General features: G+C 35.0%; 1 protein-coding gene across 2 annotated transcripts in view; it reads right to left on the minus strand.

Annotated features, from left to right (window-relative positions):
- MS3_00008112 (uncharacterized protein) overlaps positions 1 to 18,290 on the minus strand; it is a 44,794-nt gene extending 26,504 nt beyond the window's left edge. For both annotated transcript variants that reach the window (XM_051216461.1, XM_051216462.1), the window contains exon 1: positions 17,901 to 18,290. In XM_051216461.1, coding sequence (XP_051067051.1) covers positions 17,901 to 17,958 — 58 coding nt within the window. In that variant the 5' untranslated portion in view covers positions 17,959 to 18,290. The remainder of the gene's footprint in view (positions 1 to 17,900) is intronic.
- Positions 18,291 to 20,381: the final 2,091 nt, after the last annotated feature.

Raw genomic sequence — 20,381 nt, forward strand, 5'->3', positions numbered from 1 at the left:
AATCGGTCCACATTATCTAGAGGTGACCTCAAAATCATCGAGTCATTTCAATACGTTTTAACAAATCATATTACAATCTACCATTCAACTAAGTCTAATCATTTTAAATAGTTCAAAGTTATTGCTTTAATTTTGACTAGTTTAAAATTTCTTTATTGTTTATACAACTACTATTGGTGATGAAGTTCCATGGTCTGAAAATAAGAACTTAATTGTTTGTATATTGTTCAATGAATATGAAAAATAATTCACTTAGTCTTTTTTATTACTTGTCAATTAATTTACTCAGTCTGTCCTCATCAAAGTGATAAAGAGTTTTATTGTTTTATGTCACATGAACATATGAAAACAAGCATTAGACAAAGTTTTATTATCTCTGAAATGTGTATGTTTGTTTACTTCATGGAGTTTATGCTCTGTATGAGTAAATAGACAACCTTTTTCAGTATAAAGAATGATTCTTCATTGTTTATCAGAACAAACCATGTATAACAATCTCATACAGAAATATAAAATAAACTGTCAAATTTCAGTATATATTACGTCTCTATGATGCAGTCATTGAAGCAATCACGCAAGCTATCTGTTGTAAGATAGCAATTCATTGGTGACAATGGTGGATGTGTTGCTCAATTTCATGGATTATTGGAAGTTAGACATTAACGCCATTGGATGACGGACGGCTCAATGGTCTAGAGGTTAAGCGTTCCCGCACGAGTCTGACAGGTCCTGTGTTCGAATCTCAAGAAGCGAGATTGTGGATGCACACTGTTGAGAAGTTCCACAGTAGTACGAAGCGGCCATCCAGTGAATTCAGGTTTTCTATAGTGCTCTAATTTCAAGTGACTCATGATCTCAACTATTGAGATTACTATAATATTCCACAAAACCCGTTCTGATATTAAAAATAATAACGCAATTCAGCGTTGTTCAATGTGGTGTACAAAAAATGTCAATATAACAGTGGTCTGAGTATAGCTAGTCCATGAATTTAACTAAACTACTCACACACTTTTATTTCTTACCGTAATTATATAACCAATGAAAAATGATTTCAAGGATAACTATTGATTTTCAAGTGAGAGCCTGTAGCTGGTGAAGTTCAGACATTTCTGGCGTTAGACGCATATCACTACTGGTATCCGATGTCACTTGTGACTAGTCACAGATTACGACAAAACATGGCATACATAACATTGAAAATTATTGCTCTATATAAATGAGAATTAATCACATCTGTTACGAGTTGGGTTATAGGTTACTAATGTCAGTATTGGACAACTTTTATAGATTCTGAATTTCTCTAGTTTTACTTTACATTCACTTGAATGGTTCATTCTCCCCTACTTCTTACCACCTTATAATCAAACTACAAACATACGTCATTTGTCTAACCAATCCTTTAGAAAAAGTTTTGTTATTGTTTAGTATTTTAAATTTGGTCTTAATTACAAACTTTAGATCAATCAGAGAATCATTTAAATATGTGAGTCACTGAATTCCTCTTTTATTTTAGTTTAGGAGATGTTACATATTTGTATTCAAGAGCTAACACACATGAATGAAACTTCGAAGCTTTATTCATTGCAATGACAATGATACCTTTAAATTGATAAGTCTGGGTCACTCTTATGTGTGGTGGGAACCTTGTTACCAAGATTTCTCCCAATACCATGGAACAAATATCCAGTGATTACTTCTTTACAATGATTCGCCAGCTCTGGACATATTTTCCAATAAGTGACGATGATGAAATTGTTCTTTAGCATTGGTTTTATTCATAAACTGTATATTAGCACACTAATCGTCATTACACAAAAAATATTTGTTATTTTAAATTCCATATTACATTAGAAGTAATTCTTATCTGTATGTGTTTTGACAGGTTGACCACATAATTGTTTCTGTTTTCTTCCATGGGTTGTTTTGAGATCTTGATTAGTTTCTTCTTCAGGATGTTTCTTCTTTGTTCTCTGTGTCGTTTCCTTGATATGTCGATGGCTTTTGTCAAGATTTCCATATTTTCTGACGTGAGTGACCTTTGTAGCCTCATAGTTTGATTCTCTATGACGTGTTGGTATTTGCGAATCCTGTAATGTGCATTCGTTATCATTAGGTGTACCATTTTTCTTCCACTTTGCTCAGCTGTTCTCTATCCCAATAGGCAGTTAACTGGAGGTCCATATCTTACACTTGTTGGTAGAATATACTGACGAAGACACTCGTGGAGAAAACAAAGTTGTTCTTGAGGGGAAACCTGTCTTTTAGCGAAATTCTCCCATTTTTTACCAACCAGAAGCGTACTACGCTCATATGATTTTGAGATAGTGGAGAGGATTTGTAGTTCCACCTGAGTTACAAATCTTCTCCACGATCTTATCTGCATGTAACACGAAACAAGTATGACTCAAAATGAAGTGTTCAATGATCTTAGTAGTCGATGAGCCAATGTTATCTCAAGATTAAATTACTAATTAAAACTTCAATTCGCTTGATCCACAGTTCATGATTACAGTAAATTACAGCTAATTAGATATAATAATTTGATCATAATGGCAAATTTTATATAAAAGTGAACATACCTTTAACCTGAAGATGATGAAACAGGGAAAAAAAGATACAAAATCATTTATTTATTTTTCTTTTATACCCATATAAAAGGGAAATGTTTACATTGTAAAAACAATCGTCCTGATGTAAAACAAAAAAACAAAAATCAAACTACATTCCATGGAATTTGGGTGATTAAGTTAACAGTGACTTTTTTTCTTAGAAAAAGCAGTGGTGATTTGCCTTGTTTCTCACTTGAATTAGAATTTACAACTTCAGTTACTCCTATGCAGAAATGTGTACAAATCATACTAGTTTGTAAATTGGTCAAACATTTAGCAACTATTAGGTTAGAGATAACTCCGCCTGGAGTCCCTCCGGGGGCTACTGCCGGTCCCAAGCCCGGGTAAAGGAGGAGGGTTCGGCATGGGGTTAACGTCCCCAACCCGTAGAAAACTAACTCGCTAAGAAAACGCTAACCAGAAAAAAATCATTCAAAACTTTTAAACTCTGCCCTGGGAGTCAGAAGGTCTTCATTTAGAAGAACTATGACGCCTCATGATGAAAGGCGAATTCCTTCGTAAGTTACGAAACCGATGCCCCTTCTGACAACCAGAGTGACCATTTATTTACACACATGGAATGTTCGTACAATGTGGGACACCGGGAGAGCCTTCCAAATCGCTGCAGAAATGAGAAGATACAACCTAGAGGTACTTGGGATCAGTGAAACACATTGGACACAAGTTGGAAAACAACGACTAACTTCAGGAGAGCTCCTGTTATACTCCGACCATGAAGAAAATACACATACACAAGGAGTTGCATTGATGCTGTCCAAACAAGCACAAAATGCACTTATAGGATGGGAATCTCATGGACCAAGGATCATCAAAGCCTCGTTCAAAACAAATAAAGAGGGCATTTCAATGAACATCATCCAATGCTATGCGCTTACCAACGACTATAATGAATACGCTGAAGATCAACTCTACAATAGGCTGCAGTCAATCATCGAGAAGTGCCCAACAAAGGACCTGACTATTCTGATGAGAGATTTCAATGCCAAGGTTGGAACGGACAACACTGGATATGAAGACATCATGGGACGACACGGACTGGGAGAAAGGAACGAAAATGGTGAGAGATTTGCAAACCTATGTGTGTTCAATAAACTGGTCATAGGCGGCACTATATTCCCACATAAACGTATACACAAAACCACATGGACTTCACCGGATCACTCTACACAAACCCAAATCGACCATATCTGGATTAACAAAATGTTCAGGAGGACGATAGAAGACGTGAGAACCAAGAGAGGAGCTGATATAGCATCAAACCATCACTTGGTGGTCACCAAGATGAAATTGAAACTCAAGAAGTACTGGACAATGGGGCGGACAACATCACAAAAGTTCAATACGGCCTTTCTTCTGGATACTGACAAACTCAACAAGATAGACCTCAGCAACAAGTTCCAGGCCTTTCATGATCTACTCAGTGGAGAAGGAACTACTGTGGAGAGCAACTAGAAGGGGATCAAAGAGGTAATCACTTCAACATGTCATGAGGTCCTGGGTCACAAGAAGCACTGTCACAAAGAACAGATCGCTGTTGATACACTGAATAAGATTCAAGAAAGGAGGAACAAGAAAGCAGCAATCAATACCAGCCGAACAAGAGCAGAAAAAGCCAAGGCACAAGCTGAATACACAGAAGTAAACAAACAAGTGAGGAGGAGCATCAGAACCGACAAACGTAAATATGTGGAAGATTTAACAACGACGGCGGAAAAGGCTGCAAGAGAAGGAAACATGAGACAACTGTATGACACGACAAAGAAACTCTCTGGAAATCGCCGCAAACCAGAACGACCAGTGAAAAGCAAGGAAGGCAAGGTAATCACCAACATTGAAGAGCAACAAAACAGGTGGGTAGAACACTTCAAAGAACTCTTAAATTGACCAGCTCCACTGAACCCACCCAACATCGAAGCAGCACCCACGGACCTCCCAATCAATGTTGGCCCACCAACAATTGAAGAGACCAGTATGGCCATCAGACAAATCAAGAGTGACAAAGCAGCAGGACCAGACAACATCCCAGCAGAGGCACTAAAAGCAGACGTAGCGGCAACTGCAAGGATACTCCACATTCTCTTTAATAAGATTTGGGATGAGGAACAAGTACCAACAGACTGGAAAGAAGGACTCCAGATCAAAAATTCGAAGAAAGGCGATCTCAGCAGCTGTGATAACTGCAGAGGCATCACTCTTCTCTCGATACCTGGAAAACTCTTCAACAGGGTATTGTTAAACAGGATGAAGGACTGCGTAGACGCCCAACTTCGTGACCAACAGGCAGGATTCCGTAAGGATAGATCGTGTACAGACCAAATCGCAACACTATGGACCATTTTGAAACAATCAACTGAATGAGACTCATCACTCTACATCAACTTCATTGACTACGAGAAAGCATTTGATAGCGTGGACATGACAACACTATGGAAACTTCTTCGACAATACGGCGTGCCTCAGAAGATAGTCACTATCATATAGAATTCCTATGATGGATTAAACTGCAAAATCGTGCATGGAGGACAGTTGACAAAGTCGTTCGAAATAAAGACCGGTGTCAGGCAACGTTGTTTACTCTCACTCTTTCTCTTTCTCCCGATGACCGATTGGATCGTGAAGACGTCAACATCTGAAAGGATGCATGGGATACAGTGGATATCTAGGATGAAGCTGGACGATCTAAACTTCGCAGATGATCTGACTCTTCAATCGCACATGCAACAACAAATGCAGGAGAAGACGATCAGTGTAGCAGCAGCAGCCTCAGCAGCAATAGGTCTCAACATACACAAAGTAAACAGCAAGATTCTCCGATACAACACAGAATGCACCAATCGAATCACACTTGACGGAGAAGATTTGGAAGATGTAAGATCCTCTAAATATCTGTGCATCATCATGAATGAACACAATGGATCTGATGCAGATGTGAAGGTGCAGATCGGCAAAGCAAGAGTAGCATATTTACAACTGAAGAATATATGGAACTCAAAACAACTGTCTGTCAACCAACACCAAAGTCGGGATTTTCAATACAAATGTCAAAACAGTCCTACCGTATGGGGTGGAAACTTGGAGAATTACGAAAGCCATCATCCAGAAGATACAAGTATCTATTAACAGTTGCCCACACAAAATACTTCGGATCCGTTGGTCAGACATTATCAGCAACAACCTATTGTGCGAGAGAACAAACCAGATATCAACGGCGGAAGAAATCAGGAAGAAGCGTTAGAAGTGGGTAGGACACACATTGAGGAAAGCACCTAACTGTGTGTCACAATGCAAGCCCTCACATGGAATCCTCAAGGCCAAAGGAAGAAGAGGAAGACCGAAGAACACATTACGCCGGGAAATGGAAATAGATATGAGAAAAATGAAAAAGGATTGGATGGAACTAGAAAAGAAGCCACATGACAGAGTGGGTTGGTGAATGCTGGTCAGCGGTCTCTGCTCCATTCGAAGTAACAGGCGTAAGTAAGTAAGTAAGGTTAGAGATAATAAAAGTATCTTGAACAAACTGATGAGGAAATCATTTAGTTAGATAAATTGCTTTGATAAAGAATAATTTTATAAAACAACTATAAATCAACTTTATGAAAGTAAGTTTCCAAGAGCTTTTCTATATGTAAAAGGTGAAGTTACAAAACACAAGACCAGTTGAAGAGGGATTTGCTAGCTAACTTAATCAGCTAATTCGTCATCAACTTAGTGTTTAGTGTGAATTAACTATGTACAGATAAAGCTTTCTGTACATTTTTTTATATATTGTACTCAATAAGAACAGTTTATTTGTAAGGATTCGATGGTGGACTTGTATATTCATGCATTTACCATGAGTATCTTTTGTCATTTGAAAACTACTGTAAATAATCATAAAGACTGACGGATGCAAACTAATTTGTTTATATTAGAAGGAGTTTTGTGGAATATTATAGTAATCTGAATAGTTGAGATCATGAGTCACTTGAAATTAGAGCACTATAGAAAACCTGAATTCACTGGATGGCCGCTTCGTACTACTGTGGAACTTCTCAACAGTGTGCATCCACAATCTCGCTTCTTGAGATTCGAACACAGGACCTATCAGACTCGTGCGGGAACTCTTAACCTCTAGACCATTGAGCCGTCCGTCATCCAATGGCGTTAATGTCTAACTTCCAATAATCCATGAAATTGAGCAACACATCCACCATTGTCACCAATGAATTGCTATCTCACAACAGACCTGGTTGAACTCCACTGGTCACTAGAACTTCAAGAAATACCTTTAGAAACCGGCCCAGTGGTCTATTATTTTAGCGCTTGCGCGCGAGACTGATAGGTCCAGGGTTCGAATCTCGCTATGCGGGATCGTAGATAGGCTTTGCTGAGGAGCTTCGTACTAGGACGAAACGGCCGTCCAGTGATCCCATGTTTTCCATGGTGCTCTAGCTTTAGTTGATTCATGGTCTCAAATATTAATATTAATTCAATGAATTAACATATTTGCAATTCAAAGGAAGTCTGTACTTTCGTAGCAATTTGGACCAATCTCAATAATCAAATGTATCTCGGACATAATTATATGGCTTAGACAAAATACACTATCTGTTCAGTGTAAAAAAAACCGATGTAATCCTATACGGATATCGGTTTTTTAATCACTACTAATCTATCTGAAATTTAACACAACACCAGAGGCTTATTCGATGGAATTCAGTCAGTATTGAAAATTAAGGGCAACTCTTCGATTAACTATAGGACATGAAGTTTTTCGTATATAATTTGCATTCAATGAAAGTTTGTGCTTGTCCAAAAACCCTAATACTTACTGTTAATGTTATATTTTATTATGGATAAACGATGGATCGTCTATCAGTTGACTGTTAATTGATTTAAATCAACTTAAAACATCAATATATAGATGGTTCTTTCATTTTTGTTTTTGTTTTTAATTTTTATTATTTAAAATAAGTCAAAAATATAAACTTTGTGCAACACACACATACACTATTGTAGTTTGTACATGTACAATGAATGAATGTTGTAATTGTAGGTAGATGTGTGTATAAAATTGTTACTAAGTGACTAGTTGCGATAATTGACCTTGAGATAAAAAAGCAATAACAATCTAGAGAAAATTAAAGTGATTAGACAAGAATGGAAATGATTAAATGATCAAATATTTATATAGATAAAGTTTATATAATCAATGGAAATGATCATTTTATAGAATAAGTAGAATAATAAAACCATTTTATGATTCTATATTGTTGGTATATATATACATATATATTGGTTAAGAAATGGAACTATATTAGAATTCAACCACTATTGAGTTCTATTGCTTAAACGAATCAGGTAATCAGGTAATCACTTTTCACTGTTATTGGTTTATTTAAGTCAGTCTGATTAAGAACCCAAATAATTTACTGTCGCACCTGATTAAGAATTTTTGTTTTACTCATTAGTTAATAATGTTGACGCAGAGAAATGATTCAACTTGAAGCTAGTTTTTATGATGAACTGATATCGTGTAAGCGAACTAACTGAGATATAAAAAAACACTGAACAGTTGATCTTTTATGACTGGGAAACTTCATTGACGTTGAGAACGAGATATCAACTTTTCGAAAGCATTGTACGTTCAATTTGTCAATGTTGATCCATTTGTAGTGGTACGAAGATAATATGGTTACTATACAAGCAGAGAAATTCTTAAATTGAATGAAATAAGTGTCAAATGCTTGCGCATTTTCATTTGCTCTCCAGTTGACATGATTTTACAATTAAAACTTTTGAAATCAGACGACTACGTTTCCCTCATTTATAATCTCATTAGTAGAATACAAAGCTTTATGATAAGGTTTGTAATTATCATGCATCTTGGTAAGTACTACTTTCAATTAATCTTCAAGGTTTATAAAGGGTTTTTTTAAGCAATGAAATAATTTGTTATGTTATCGGCGCGACGTAGAAATGACAGGTACATGGGAATTAGTAACCTGCTTTATATTTGAACAATTGACCGGTTATAATTCATTTTATATTGTTTGTTTGAACCTTCCCATTGATGTTAAGGACTACAGTTGGTCAGTCTGTTATTGGCATATGTGCATACTGTACTTATTGCCTCGATATTGCCTTAATTTTACAAGCATTATATGCGAAGATGGATAGTGGCTAGCAGTGGAATGTAGGACGAGCGTTTCGTCTTATTCGAGACTTGTTAGCTGGATGTACCTGTATCTCAGAATGGATATTCACTCTGGGACTCGAACTTAGTACCGTTCGCTTCAAACACCACCACGTTATCCACTTAGCTACTGATTCCTGATAGCCATTTGCTTGTGCAATGGGGTAAAGTTTAGGTTCACTTGGTATTGTTTTTTTTTCGAGTCCTAGAGTGTACATCAACTTTGAGATGCATGTACATCCAACTGACAAGTCCCAAATAAGACGAAACGCGCGTCCTGGATACCACTGCTAGTCACTATCCATCTTTGCAGATCATTAAATAGTTTCCATGTTCTAAATATTTGAATTTCTATCAGTAATAATAGTAATAATAATAATAATATCACCCCCCTTACCCCCCTCATAGTATGTTTTAATTGGTAGATTCTAATGAATTTATTCTACTTGAGGACATAAGAAATTGATTAACAATTAAAATTATTTAATTTATTTATTCATTCAAATGAATATCATTAATTTTTCAAAAAAACAAATATTGAAATGAAAAAAAAAAAATTGAAATTGTACTACTTTTATATTTGACAATTTAAACAATCAATATAAAACATTGTTCTGTTCATGATTATCGATTGTTTGCTTGTTTATCTTACGAGTGTGTGTGTGGGGGTAATGGTAAAATGCGGGTTACAAGGTTGACATGGATTTTAATTTTCTTTTTAAATTTTCTCTTATTGTTTGAACCCGTAGAAAGAAAGTTCAATTAGATTTTATCAATGATACTTAATATTAGTTATATCAATATTATGCCTATGATTGAAATGAATTACATTTTTAGTCAATTGATAAATATGATATATTTCCATCTTCGTGTGGTAATTTTGGATTGAAGGTTTATCCATGAGCACATCAGTGGCTATCCCAATGAAGAAGCCTAAGGCGCCGGCCAGTCACCCGCCAGTAATCAACATGACTACAGTGGCACTTTTGGCGTTTAAGGATGGTAAGGGCAGCTCACTCGCTCCTATCAAGAAATACATAACCGCGAATTACAAGTTTGATGTTGAAAAACAGACAGCCCACATTCACCATGCTATCGTACATGGTGTTGAGAAAGGTGATTTTATGCGAATTGGGAATGAGCGAAAGGGTTCATCTGGTAGCTTCAAAGTAGCTGAAAAGAAAACTGTCGATGTCAAACCCAAGGTTGCTAAACCGAAAACCAAAGTGTCTTCCGCTGTTAAACCCAAATTAACATCAAAGAAGCCTAAAAAAATAAGGTCGCTAAACCGAAAGCCATTGATACTAATAACTTGTGAGATATGCATACCATTGGATATTTGTCCTGTATTTTAACTTAGAGATGATAGAATATGAACTAAGACTTATCAAATTTAAGCTTTTAATATGACTTTAATTTAATCTGTGATTGGTTGAGGTTATTTAAACTATATTGGATAACATATGAATGTTGGATGACTGTTAATTTCACGTTTAGGTTCCCGACTTAGGTTGTAAATTAGTTTGGTTTTTGATAGGATCACGTCCATATTGATGTAAGTGAGTTAACTTATGAGATTAAGAAGAATGAATTGCATTGGATAAAACTATATGATATCCCGTATCGATTCTAAACCTCAGGAATATCAGAAGATAACGTGTCATCCACGAATGGAAAGAATTGTCATTATACAGTATACCAAACTATCGAGTAAACACGCAAAATGATGTAATAAAAACATTATTCTACAAAATTAAGGATTTACTAATGAGTCTACATCATCATATTTAAACTGATTCTCATTAGTGACAATTTATTTGTCTCATCTCTATTCTCGTCGGTTAAAATACTCCTAAAAGTCCTCAAAATCCAGATTCATAGTATACCTTGTAGTTTCATGTTTCATGTTCGCTTCTCATAACCATTTTGTTTCTTGGTAATAAGAATAAGACGTAATTGGATTACAAAGACCAAGGTTATCAGAACAATATGAACAGTATCATCACATATATACTTGTTGAGAACATTTATATATGAAAAGTGGTAACTAAAAAACGGAAAGTAATAGGGAGAAAAGGTAATAAAATAATGTATAGGGTGTATACGAAGGTTTATTGAAGCGTCGACCATACAGAAATGTAAAACTCCATTCATTGAAAGGCACTTTGTTCTTACTATAAACCTCCAATGGTAATATTGTTTTGTTATCCAGCATGATGAGTTTCGCATTACTTGCTTCACTATCTTTAAATGACTATTTATTTTACATATATATAAGTTGTAAACACGTGTATATGTGATCAGGCTGCTCGGAGTGCATTGGCTTTAATATCACATAGTTCTAATAAACTGTCTTCTCATTAAACTGTCTAAATTTATCATAGGGACTAATTGTTTTAAATCGGTAATCCCTGTGCAATCGTTACAGAGTTTACAGACGCATTGCCATGATGTGACATTTATCTGTCAATATCCAACAAATTTAGTCTCACATGATGCTCACGATCCATACATACTTTGGAACTTCCGTGTAAAATTCAAAATTCATTGTCTGTCTTGTGAGATGAAATCTATGGTGCACAATACGAATGAATTTTCCGCATGTATCAGATAGGTCGTGCGACCACATCTCTTTTCATACATTTATCACGAACTCAAGGTTAAAACTAGGAAGTAGTTGAGTGATATACACTGAATTGTCCAACAATAGAATCAAATAAATAACGTACAGCGAATGAAAATCTGAAGTACAGAAACTTCTAGCTAACGAGTCGACCGCATAAAATAGAAACGCTTCATTAAGATAAATTCTTGTAGCACGAAATTCTAGATTTAGATCACACCCATTACTGTTCAGTCACAAAGTTACAGCCCAGCATTCCAACCACAGACGATGATTCATGAGAAACTACATCTTCATTATCAAGTCTGTTGCTATCGACACTTATAACATATGAAAACGCTGACGATGTGTCGTTTGGTGGTTAAAAAGTGTCGATCCAAACAGTCAATTGTAATTTAATCTTTTCAAAGTAGGTACGTCCTGGTTATGGATCTACTAGATTTTAAAGTGATTTACTTTTGAGGAGGATGAATGAATTTCTTTACCGTTTATGTTCTGTTTAGTTGATCACATTTTACAATATCAGTATATAAAACTAGCAACTCAGATGAAATTATATTCAATGTTTTGATCCACAAAACACTAACCAATCAGTCAATGCATATTATTTGCCATATATTTAATTTATACTAACAGATTTATCACTAAATGAAGGGCATTCATTGGACAACTACAATCGACAGGAAATAACTACAAAAAAATAATTCTCCAGATCACTGTAGAAAAATAGCGATCACCTCATGAAAATAAGTAATACAGTACTATTATGTGAGTTTAAACCAACAGTGACAACAACACTAAACACCTATGACATTTGAGATGGTACAGAAGATCTGTAGCTCAGGTGAATGATTTTGATGGAGTTTGATGAAGTTTGTGCTGATGATGTCATTCAGAGGAACTATGAAAGCTCCACGATTAAACCATCCAGCTCAGAGAACAAAATTCCATCAAAACCTTTAACAAATATGTGATAATGGACCTGTACATCCAATAATGATTATCGGCTTAATCACTCCAAATGCTTCACCAAATGACTTTATTTCATTCTAGAAATTCAGATCAGTTATATCGGGTCGAGGTAGATGGAAACCCTAACTTTTGAGGACTTTCAAGGACACGTTAAACTATGGTAATGTGTATTGGAATAAACGAAGAGTATTTTGATGATAAAAAGATTGGTTAATGAAGTATTTATGACTTCAGTTCTAGTATTTATTGAACAAATCATGCAAATGTGAATATCTTGATTTTTAGTGCATTTAAAGTAAATTGGCATCATCCTGATACACGGAATGCGAAACCCTAACAATGAAACTGATTACAAATCGTAAGTTAATTAGGAAGGAGCATAAGTTACTTGGTAACTAATTGTACTCTAGACCACTGAGTTGGCAGGCATCCAATGGTGTTAATGTCTAACTTCAATCAATCCACGAAATTGAGCGACACATCCACCATTGTCTTCAGTGAGTTACTATCTCACAACAGACCCGGTTAAACTCAATCCCGTGGATTAGTTGAAGTCAGACATTAACACTATTGGATGCCGGCCAGCTCAGTGGTCTATAGGTTAAGAGCTCTTGCGTAAGTCTTATATGTCCTGGGTCCGAATCTTGAGAGGCGGGATCGTGAGTGCGCACTCTTGAGGAGTCCCACAGAAGGACAAATCGGCCGTCCAGTGCTTCCAGGTTTTCCATAGGGGTCTAATTTCAATTGACTCATGATCTCAACTATTAAAATTACTTTATCATCCACAAAAAGCCCCTTCTGATATTAAACTAATTATACCTTTTTGTACACGTACATGTGAATATTTATGTGTTTGAGTTTATCAATACCGAAGATTTTTCATCATAGCTCTTACTAGTAACTTATTCTGATGAGACTAAGGGACATTTTTCCTTCTTTTCTTTTCCGTTTATGCGTTAGAAAATTTTATTCGGTAAAAATGTTATTTGTTGTTTTACTGATGTTGGTATTCTTCAGTTTTATTTCCTTACTCGTAATATGATGTGTTTAAAGAGCACATATAATTGTGATACCAAATATTGTATTTTAACCAAGTTTCTCTACATATAGATGATAAACTTGCCAAGAGAATCAATGTTAATCAAATTCAACGTGTACGTTTCATCCTTTTGTTGTCAAGCCGCTAATACTGAACAAGTTGCAAATTAATTAAGTTTCAGTGTTGTCATTAGTCCATGTAATCCAATATTGTGTGCACTATTATTTAATGTTAGGACCTTGGAGATAATCTGAGAGAAGCCTTCAATCGACCAAAATTTATTATAGGTTAGGACTCATCAACAAGGCATATATGCAGTCTTGATGGAACTGAAACAATTAATGTCAAAGTTGCAGATACTGCTATGACCGAGATATTTACACAGACTGCTCACTGACTATTAGTCAATTCATAGATTTTCTAATCTTGATAAAAAGTTGATCAGGTTTCAGTGTGTCCACTAGCCTATGTGACCTGAAATCACAGTCCACCTTAACTGATAACAAATCATCGAATGCGAATAAGAAGGAGTAAACTCAGTATTAATTTGAAATCACAATCATTTTATCATTGTTTAAAATATTCTGTCAGTGCTCAACTGACGTTTTAACTGTAATTGGACCAAAAGCCAGTCACTTTTCTGGAAATGCTTGGTTCTCAAGGGCTGTTTAGATGACTAAAATTTGTAATAACTTCATTAAAAGAAAAAGATCTGTTTGCTTAGATGTGAAAAAAAATTAGCATCTTTTAAACACTGGTTTAGTAGTGGACTCCACCAAACACGTTTCTACCTAATCAGTACTTCTCAACTGAACGCACTCGAACTCTATGACAATGACGTTTTACGTTTCCTCTTCTTTAATATTCGGAAACAAACTGGTCAGTATTTTTTGGAATATGATAGTGATAAAGATATCACAATCTACAAGCAAGTGTTAAGGTTTACTGGTGTTTCTTTACATTACAGTACTTATTGAATGAACGTATCGACATCGCATTATTGACTTTTCCATTGTTAACTACTGTGAGGAGTACAGAAAACGTGTAAGTACAGAAAATATCAAGGCACTCATTCGAGAGATCCATGTGATAAACAGAAGCTGGTCATGAATTCGATCATGAATGTAAACGACTGCAAGCTAAAAACCCTACCAATTGACAAAGCGTTCCATAACCGGTGAACACATGGTGACTTCCATAACTCTTTAGCCTAGTGTATAATGTCTTCACATCTAAAGCAGTAGACACGAAGTATGACCTATAAATGTTTAACTTCAAAGGTAAGATATAAAACTTCCCCGACTATGATAATAATATTTACCTCAAACCTCTCGAAGTATATTGATTATCAAAAAAATTAAAAGAACTCTTGTTAACTAACTTCAACTAACGTGAAATCTAGCTTAAGGGTTTGGGTCTCATCACTTAACATAAAGTAAGAACTTGTTTTTCACTAACCATTTATTCAAACAACTGATTTTTGTTGATTCATGAACCTCAGCGACATTGACAGTTGTCAGGGAAATTGTGCCAGTAAGTATGATTGAACAGTAACGAATGTGTTATTTATAAAGAAGCTTTTTGAAGACTAGTTCGGTGTATTAGTAGTTTGGATCACCTAAAGCCATCTTAAAAACCAGAGATCACTGAGCGACCTTGTTCTAATTTGTGTCTAAAGTATAAAATACGAACTAATGAATTCTCACAGAGTAGTCCATAGCTAACGTTCTCACCAAGAGACCTGAAGCTTATTAGTTCAGTCTTTTATGACATTGTAGGTTCGCACTGTTAAAAAGCATGGAACTAGAACATTATGACTGTCTAGTGCTAAGTAATGGGCTAATAAGGGTATATTTATCAGTCAAAAACAACGTAGAACCTGGGGTACACACGCATCAATTCAAGTTTCCATACAAAAGAAAAAGAATCCCAGAATAGCAGAAGAAGCAATGGTATCAGTACTAGTAAAAAAGATCGATTAGAGAAAGAAGAAGAGGACTCATACAAGGTTTCGTGACTCAGGATCTAAGGTGAGACAAAAATTGTATTCAAATGCACCATTCAGACAGATCCTGAGTCATGTTATCCAACGTCGCGATACATGAGTAGCGAAAACTGCATTGATCCTAAGCACATAGTCGACACACACATGTATGACTCAGTTCAACAGGCAATAACTTAATGGACTGATGCCATGACTTATTTTGACACCTCTAGCTTTATACTAGCTTACGCTTATACCAGACAACACCGTTTGTCGAAGTAGACGGTGAATAAGCTTGTGTAATACATGTACCATCCACCTCAGTCGATAAACATCTACCATCTCATTAATTGATTAACCATCTTTTCCTACTATCCAGTGTTTAACCTCAACATTGCTCACTCTGTGGTAGCCATTTATGATCAACTACTAGCAACTTATGAATATGTTTGGTTGGTAAAGGTCACACTTCACAGTCACAAAACAAAATAGTGAACTCCTACTCCGTATACTCGCTCTTTGGATTATGAACTGATATTTCGCCGATGCCACAAGTTATCAAAATTCAATTCAGTTTTCTGAATCCGTGTTCAAATTTCATCAGACAGTAATGCACCAGGATTGATAAGAACTGAACACGCTCAACAACGTCACCTCTTATCATTAGTTCAGGCGTTAAGGCAGACAAGTCCTGAAGGATCATTTTTACTTAGAGAGAAATAGGTGCACTTAAGAGAATCTCTTAAACGCCATGCACAAAATGTTATTGACTCTATTCGTCCTCGCATTCCGTTATTGGAACTTAACATTTCACAAAGAAATAGGTGCGTCCTAAAAATGCTCATATTATTACTTAAGGTGAACAAAAGTCTCAGAGTCTCCACCAAACAGGAATATTTCATTCGTGTATAATTAACTTTCCTTGGATAAGAGATTGTTTCTGAAATATAGTGTCGATGACATGACATATAATTATATAGCCCAGTGACGAAGACTGGTGTATATAGGTAGGAAGCACTTAGCAAGATTCCTTCGTTAGAAGTGGGTTTTGTGTCAGGTGACACTCATCACCAAGGCCTATTTGCCGTCTTCAGGGAAGGGATGCTTCTTGTGTAATTTTAACATCAGAACATAGTAAACATAATGTCGAGCTCCTTAAACTGATGACCACAGTGTAAGCTGATTAGTAGAATTCCATTATTACTGAAGACAATACATATATGACATTTACGTGAACCCTTGTATACATGCCAATCTTAAAAAGTCATATTATTTTACATGTTTGTCTATCAATCATGATGGTATTAATTAATGGCCTCTTGCTACAAAACTTTCTGAACAACTACAGTCTCATATGAGTCATACAATAGGTTTCAGTGAATAAATGTTAATGGTCAATATGAAACAACTTAGCATGTAGAAGAAAACATTGCCACTATTTAGGACTATGACTAGCAGTAGAACCGACTACATTAGCCTCGACCTACTCAAAACTTGTCCATTAAAAATAAAATTTCATTTCAGTGTTGCCATTCACGTTAAAAACTAAGCGCAATACGTATCGTTTCGAATATCAACGCAAAATCCACTGAGAAATTGGAACCAGATAGCCACTAACTTGATTAAAGAATACAATATTTTATTTATAAGGGTTTGTATTGTCTCGCTGTATATATTCAGGAGTGAATTTAGGTCAGTAGTTAAGCATATAACGCCTGTGCGTTGGAATTGATAAGTAATGAGGGAATATCAACATCAAGATACATGTAAAAGCGTCTGACAGGTATGGAACACGGCGGAACGAGTGTCTTAAGTTCTACTGGTTGTTAAAATCCAAATATATTGAAACTCGTAATATAAAATAGGCAAAATCGACAAATTCACTTAGAACACACATATACCAACTAAAACAGATAAACATTCAATCCTGTTTATCAACAAAAGGATAATACAAACCGATAAGGATTATAATCACTTATTTCGAGTCATGGTTACTAAGTAACTAAATTCATTTTGACAGTTAGATATTATGACGATGAATATAAGCCTAGTGAACTCTTAAAAAAGCAACTAAATACCTTTCCCAGAAATCATCAATGATTCACATAAATTTATAATAATCCCATTAATATTGGTTTTCAATATCAGAGAAGATTTCAATATATATGTGACAGAGAGAGAGAGAGAGATCTGTCAGTACACCTATATGACCGACATGAAATAACACGTTATTTTGGTTCTAAGATTATCTAACTGAAATGGAAAGGATAACTAACGATGTGGATATTTTCAATTGTTCCAGATTTCATGACTGAATCAAATAAATAATAAATATGTTGATGATGTTGATGTTGATGATAAAGTTTTAATATACTACTTATTACACATACACATGCACATATATATACATATATATATATAGACAGACGAACAGTAATTAATTATTATATACGTTAATAAAAATGACTGACCTGTAATTTTGTTCGGATCATCCATTTCCGAATCGGATGTATGGGCTGTTTCAGTCATAATTATTTATTAACAAAACTTTGTTTGTTTTTGTTTTGTTTTGTTTATTCGAAGTGACAAGAAATATTAAAGATTTCTCTTAGAAACACAAAGAAAGGAATTGTCGAAAATTGGTTATATTATATGAAAGAGTATGTGTGCTTATCTCTTAATATGATTATTATTACTACTACTACTAATAATAATAATAATAATAATAATAATGATATGATTCCTTTAGTTGTATTTCAACAGCTCAGATTATCATAAATAGTATTGACGAAAACGAAATGCATACTGATCCTCTGAACTGATTATTTAAACTAACTATTAGAATGTAATCTACAAAAAAAAGAAGTTCACTCTTTGTATTTCTATGTTATTATGGTGTACACTAGTACAATGGTCAGATAGATATGATACATTTGTTTTTGGATCAATCAGTGAATTCCAAGTTGTTTGTTATTGAAGATTAAAACAATTAGGATGGACAGATAGATGAATAGACAGATAGATGAACAAATTTAACTGAACAGTTTATAGTGCAGATTACATAGTAATGTAACATAGTAGAAAAGAAGGTGAACAAATGATAAGTAACCAATCATTACATGTGTGCACGAAAAAAACACTTAAATTTGATTGGTTAGTTATAGTGCAAATGAATTTTACATAAATAGAGTACCCTTCGTTTGTAATTATTTATACAAAAGAATAACGGTTTAAGTAAGTCAGTTAGTTTGTGTTAGGGATATATTCATCAATTCATAAATGTAAATTGTGGGTTTTGAGTTTATTGAGACTAAACGAAAATTAACAAAATCTCATGACTAATAATGAACTCATTCCTTTATCAACAAATTCTCTTGTTATAACTGTGATTACATTAGATTACGTAACCATGATTCATATATCAAAATGGATGCTATTGTTGAATGCTCAACCACTATCTATCACGAAATGCAATAAGGATTAGCATAGAGATGGGTTACAATAAGACTGGGATTGTCGAAATAAAACGTGATATTTGTTAACCACGTTATTAACTGACGGTATGCTGTTTCGAGAGGTAGTCAACACTTGGAGAGTTTTTAATCCCTGACGTTTACTCGTTAGTTTAGAACTCCATGTCTACGTTTTTACTATCATTATCACTACTATTATAATTCTGACTACTTTAACATTTATCTGCAAAATTGTCGCACATTGTGCTGATGTGAAGAGCAACAACTTGTGGCAATGCATATTTATATTGATATTATTACCAACTTTATTTATAACAAACTGATTGTCTAAAAGAAGGAGTGAAAAATGTCACATGAGTTTCTTAGGGATTTTAGGCGGATTTCTCTAAAGATCAAAAAGAAATTGACAAATTCGACTGCATCAATAATCCACTTTCATTTATTGGTTAAATTTGCATACCCTCACACATTCACCAGAAAATAATTACTACTAATTTCAGGCCGCAGTAACATCTTACGTCGTTCGAAATTTTCTCGAATTCATCCTAATTCATTGATATGCATGTTGATACACGTCTGGATCAAATATCTGAGCCACTTTTCCATCAAACACTCATTTTTTAAACCATAGATTTTCCTGTTGTAGAACTGAAAAAATTAACTAAACTTTTGTCAGCAACGAACATAATTAATTACTCTCGTTAAGTGTTACCAACCTACGCAGAATCCAAATGACTGAGAAATTTAAGGAATACCATCCTATGGTCCATTAAATTTCCTCATTCTACTACTTGTCCCTTTCTTCCTTGAATAAATGATAGGCAAGTATCATAAAGTTTATATATCAAATATATTTAAAGGTGAAAAGAGATATCACAGGCCCAAAACTTGTCTTTAACATTTACGGTAGGAAGTGAAAAGTAGCTAATCTCTGTTTAAAATATTTTTACATATAATTTTTTAATACTAATGAGTTAAATGTTTATAAAACCAGAACTTGGTTGCAATTTTTCATAAATTACATTAGCGACTCCTTGTCATTGTCAGGTAGAGACAGGTATCTGCCTCAGTACAATAGAAGATGGTCACGCAATTTCGTGGATCGGTTGAAGTTAGGCATTAACACCGTTGGATCCCGGCTCAGTAGTTTACAGGCTAAGAGTTCGCGCGCGAGACTGAAGGTACTGGATTCAAATCTGACGTGCGGGATCGTGGATGGAAATTGCTAAGGAGTCCCATACTAAGACGAAACAGCCGTCCAGTGCTTCCGAGTTTTCAATGGTGATCTAACATCAATCGGTTCATGATCTCAATCACAAAATTAACAATCTCCACAACTCAATACTGATAAATGCATGATATTGAATGAAACGAGTATTATTATATCCTGTTAATTGTATCACCTGTAGGTTCTGGGCTGAGTCATTCCATTGAGTAAAAGTTACTGTAAAGTCTTAAAATAAGACAAAATAGCTTTTC

Source organism: Schistosoma haematobium, chromosome 4 (genome assembly GCF_000699445.3).
Source record: "Schistosoma haematobium chromosome 4, whole genome shotgun sequence".
Lineage (NCBI taxonomy): Eukaryota > Metazoa > Platyhelminthes > Trematoda > Strigeidida > Schistosomatidae > Schistosoma > Schistosoma haematobium.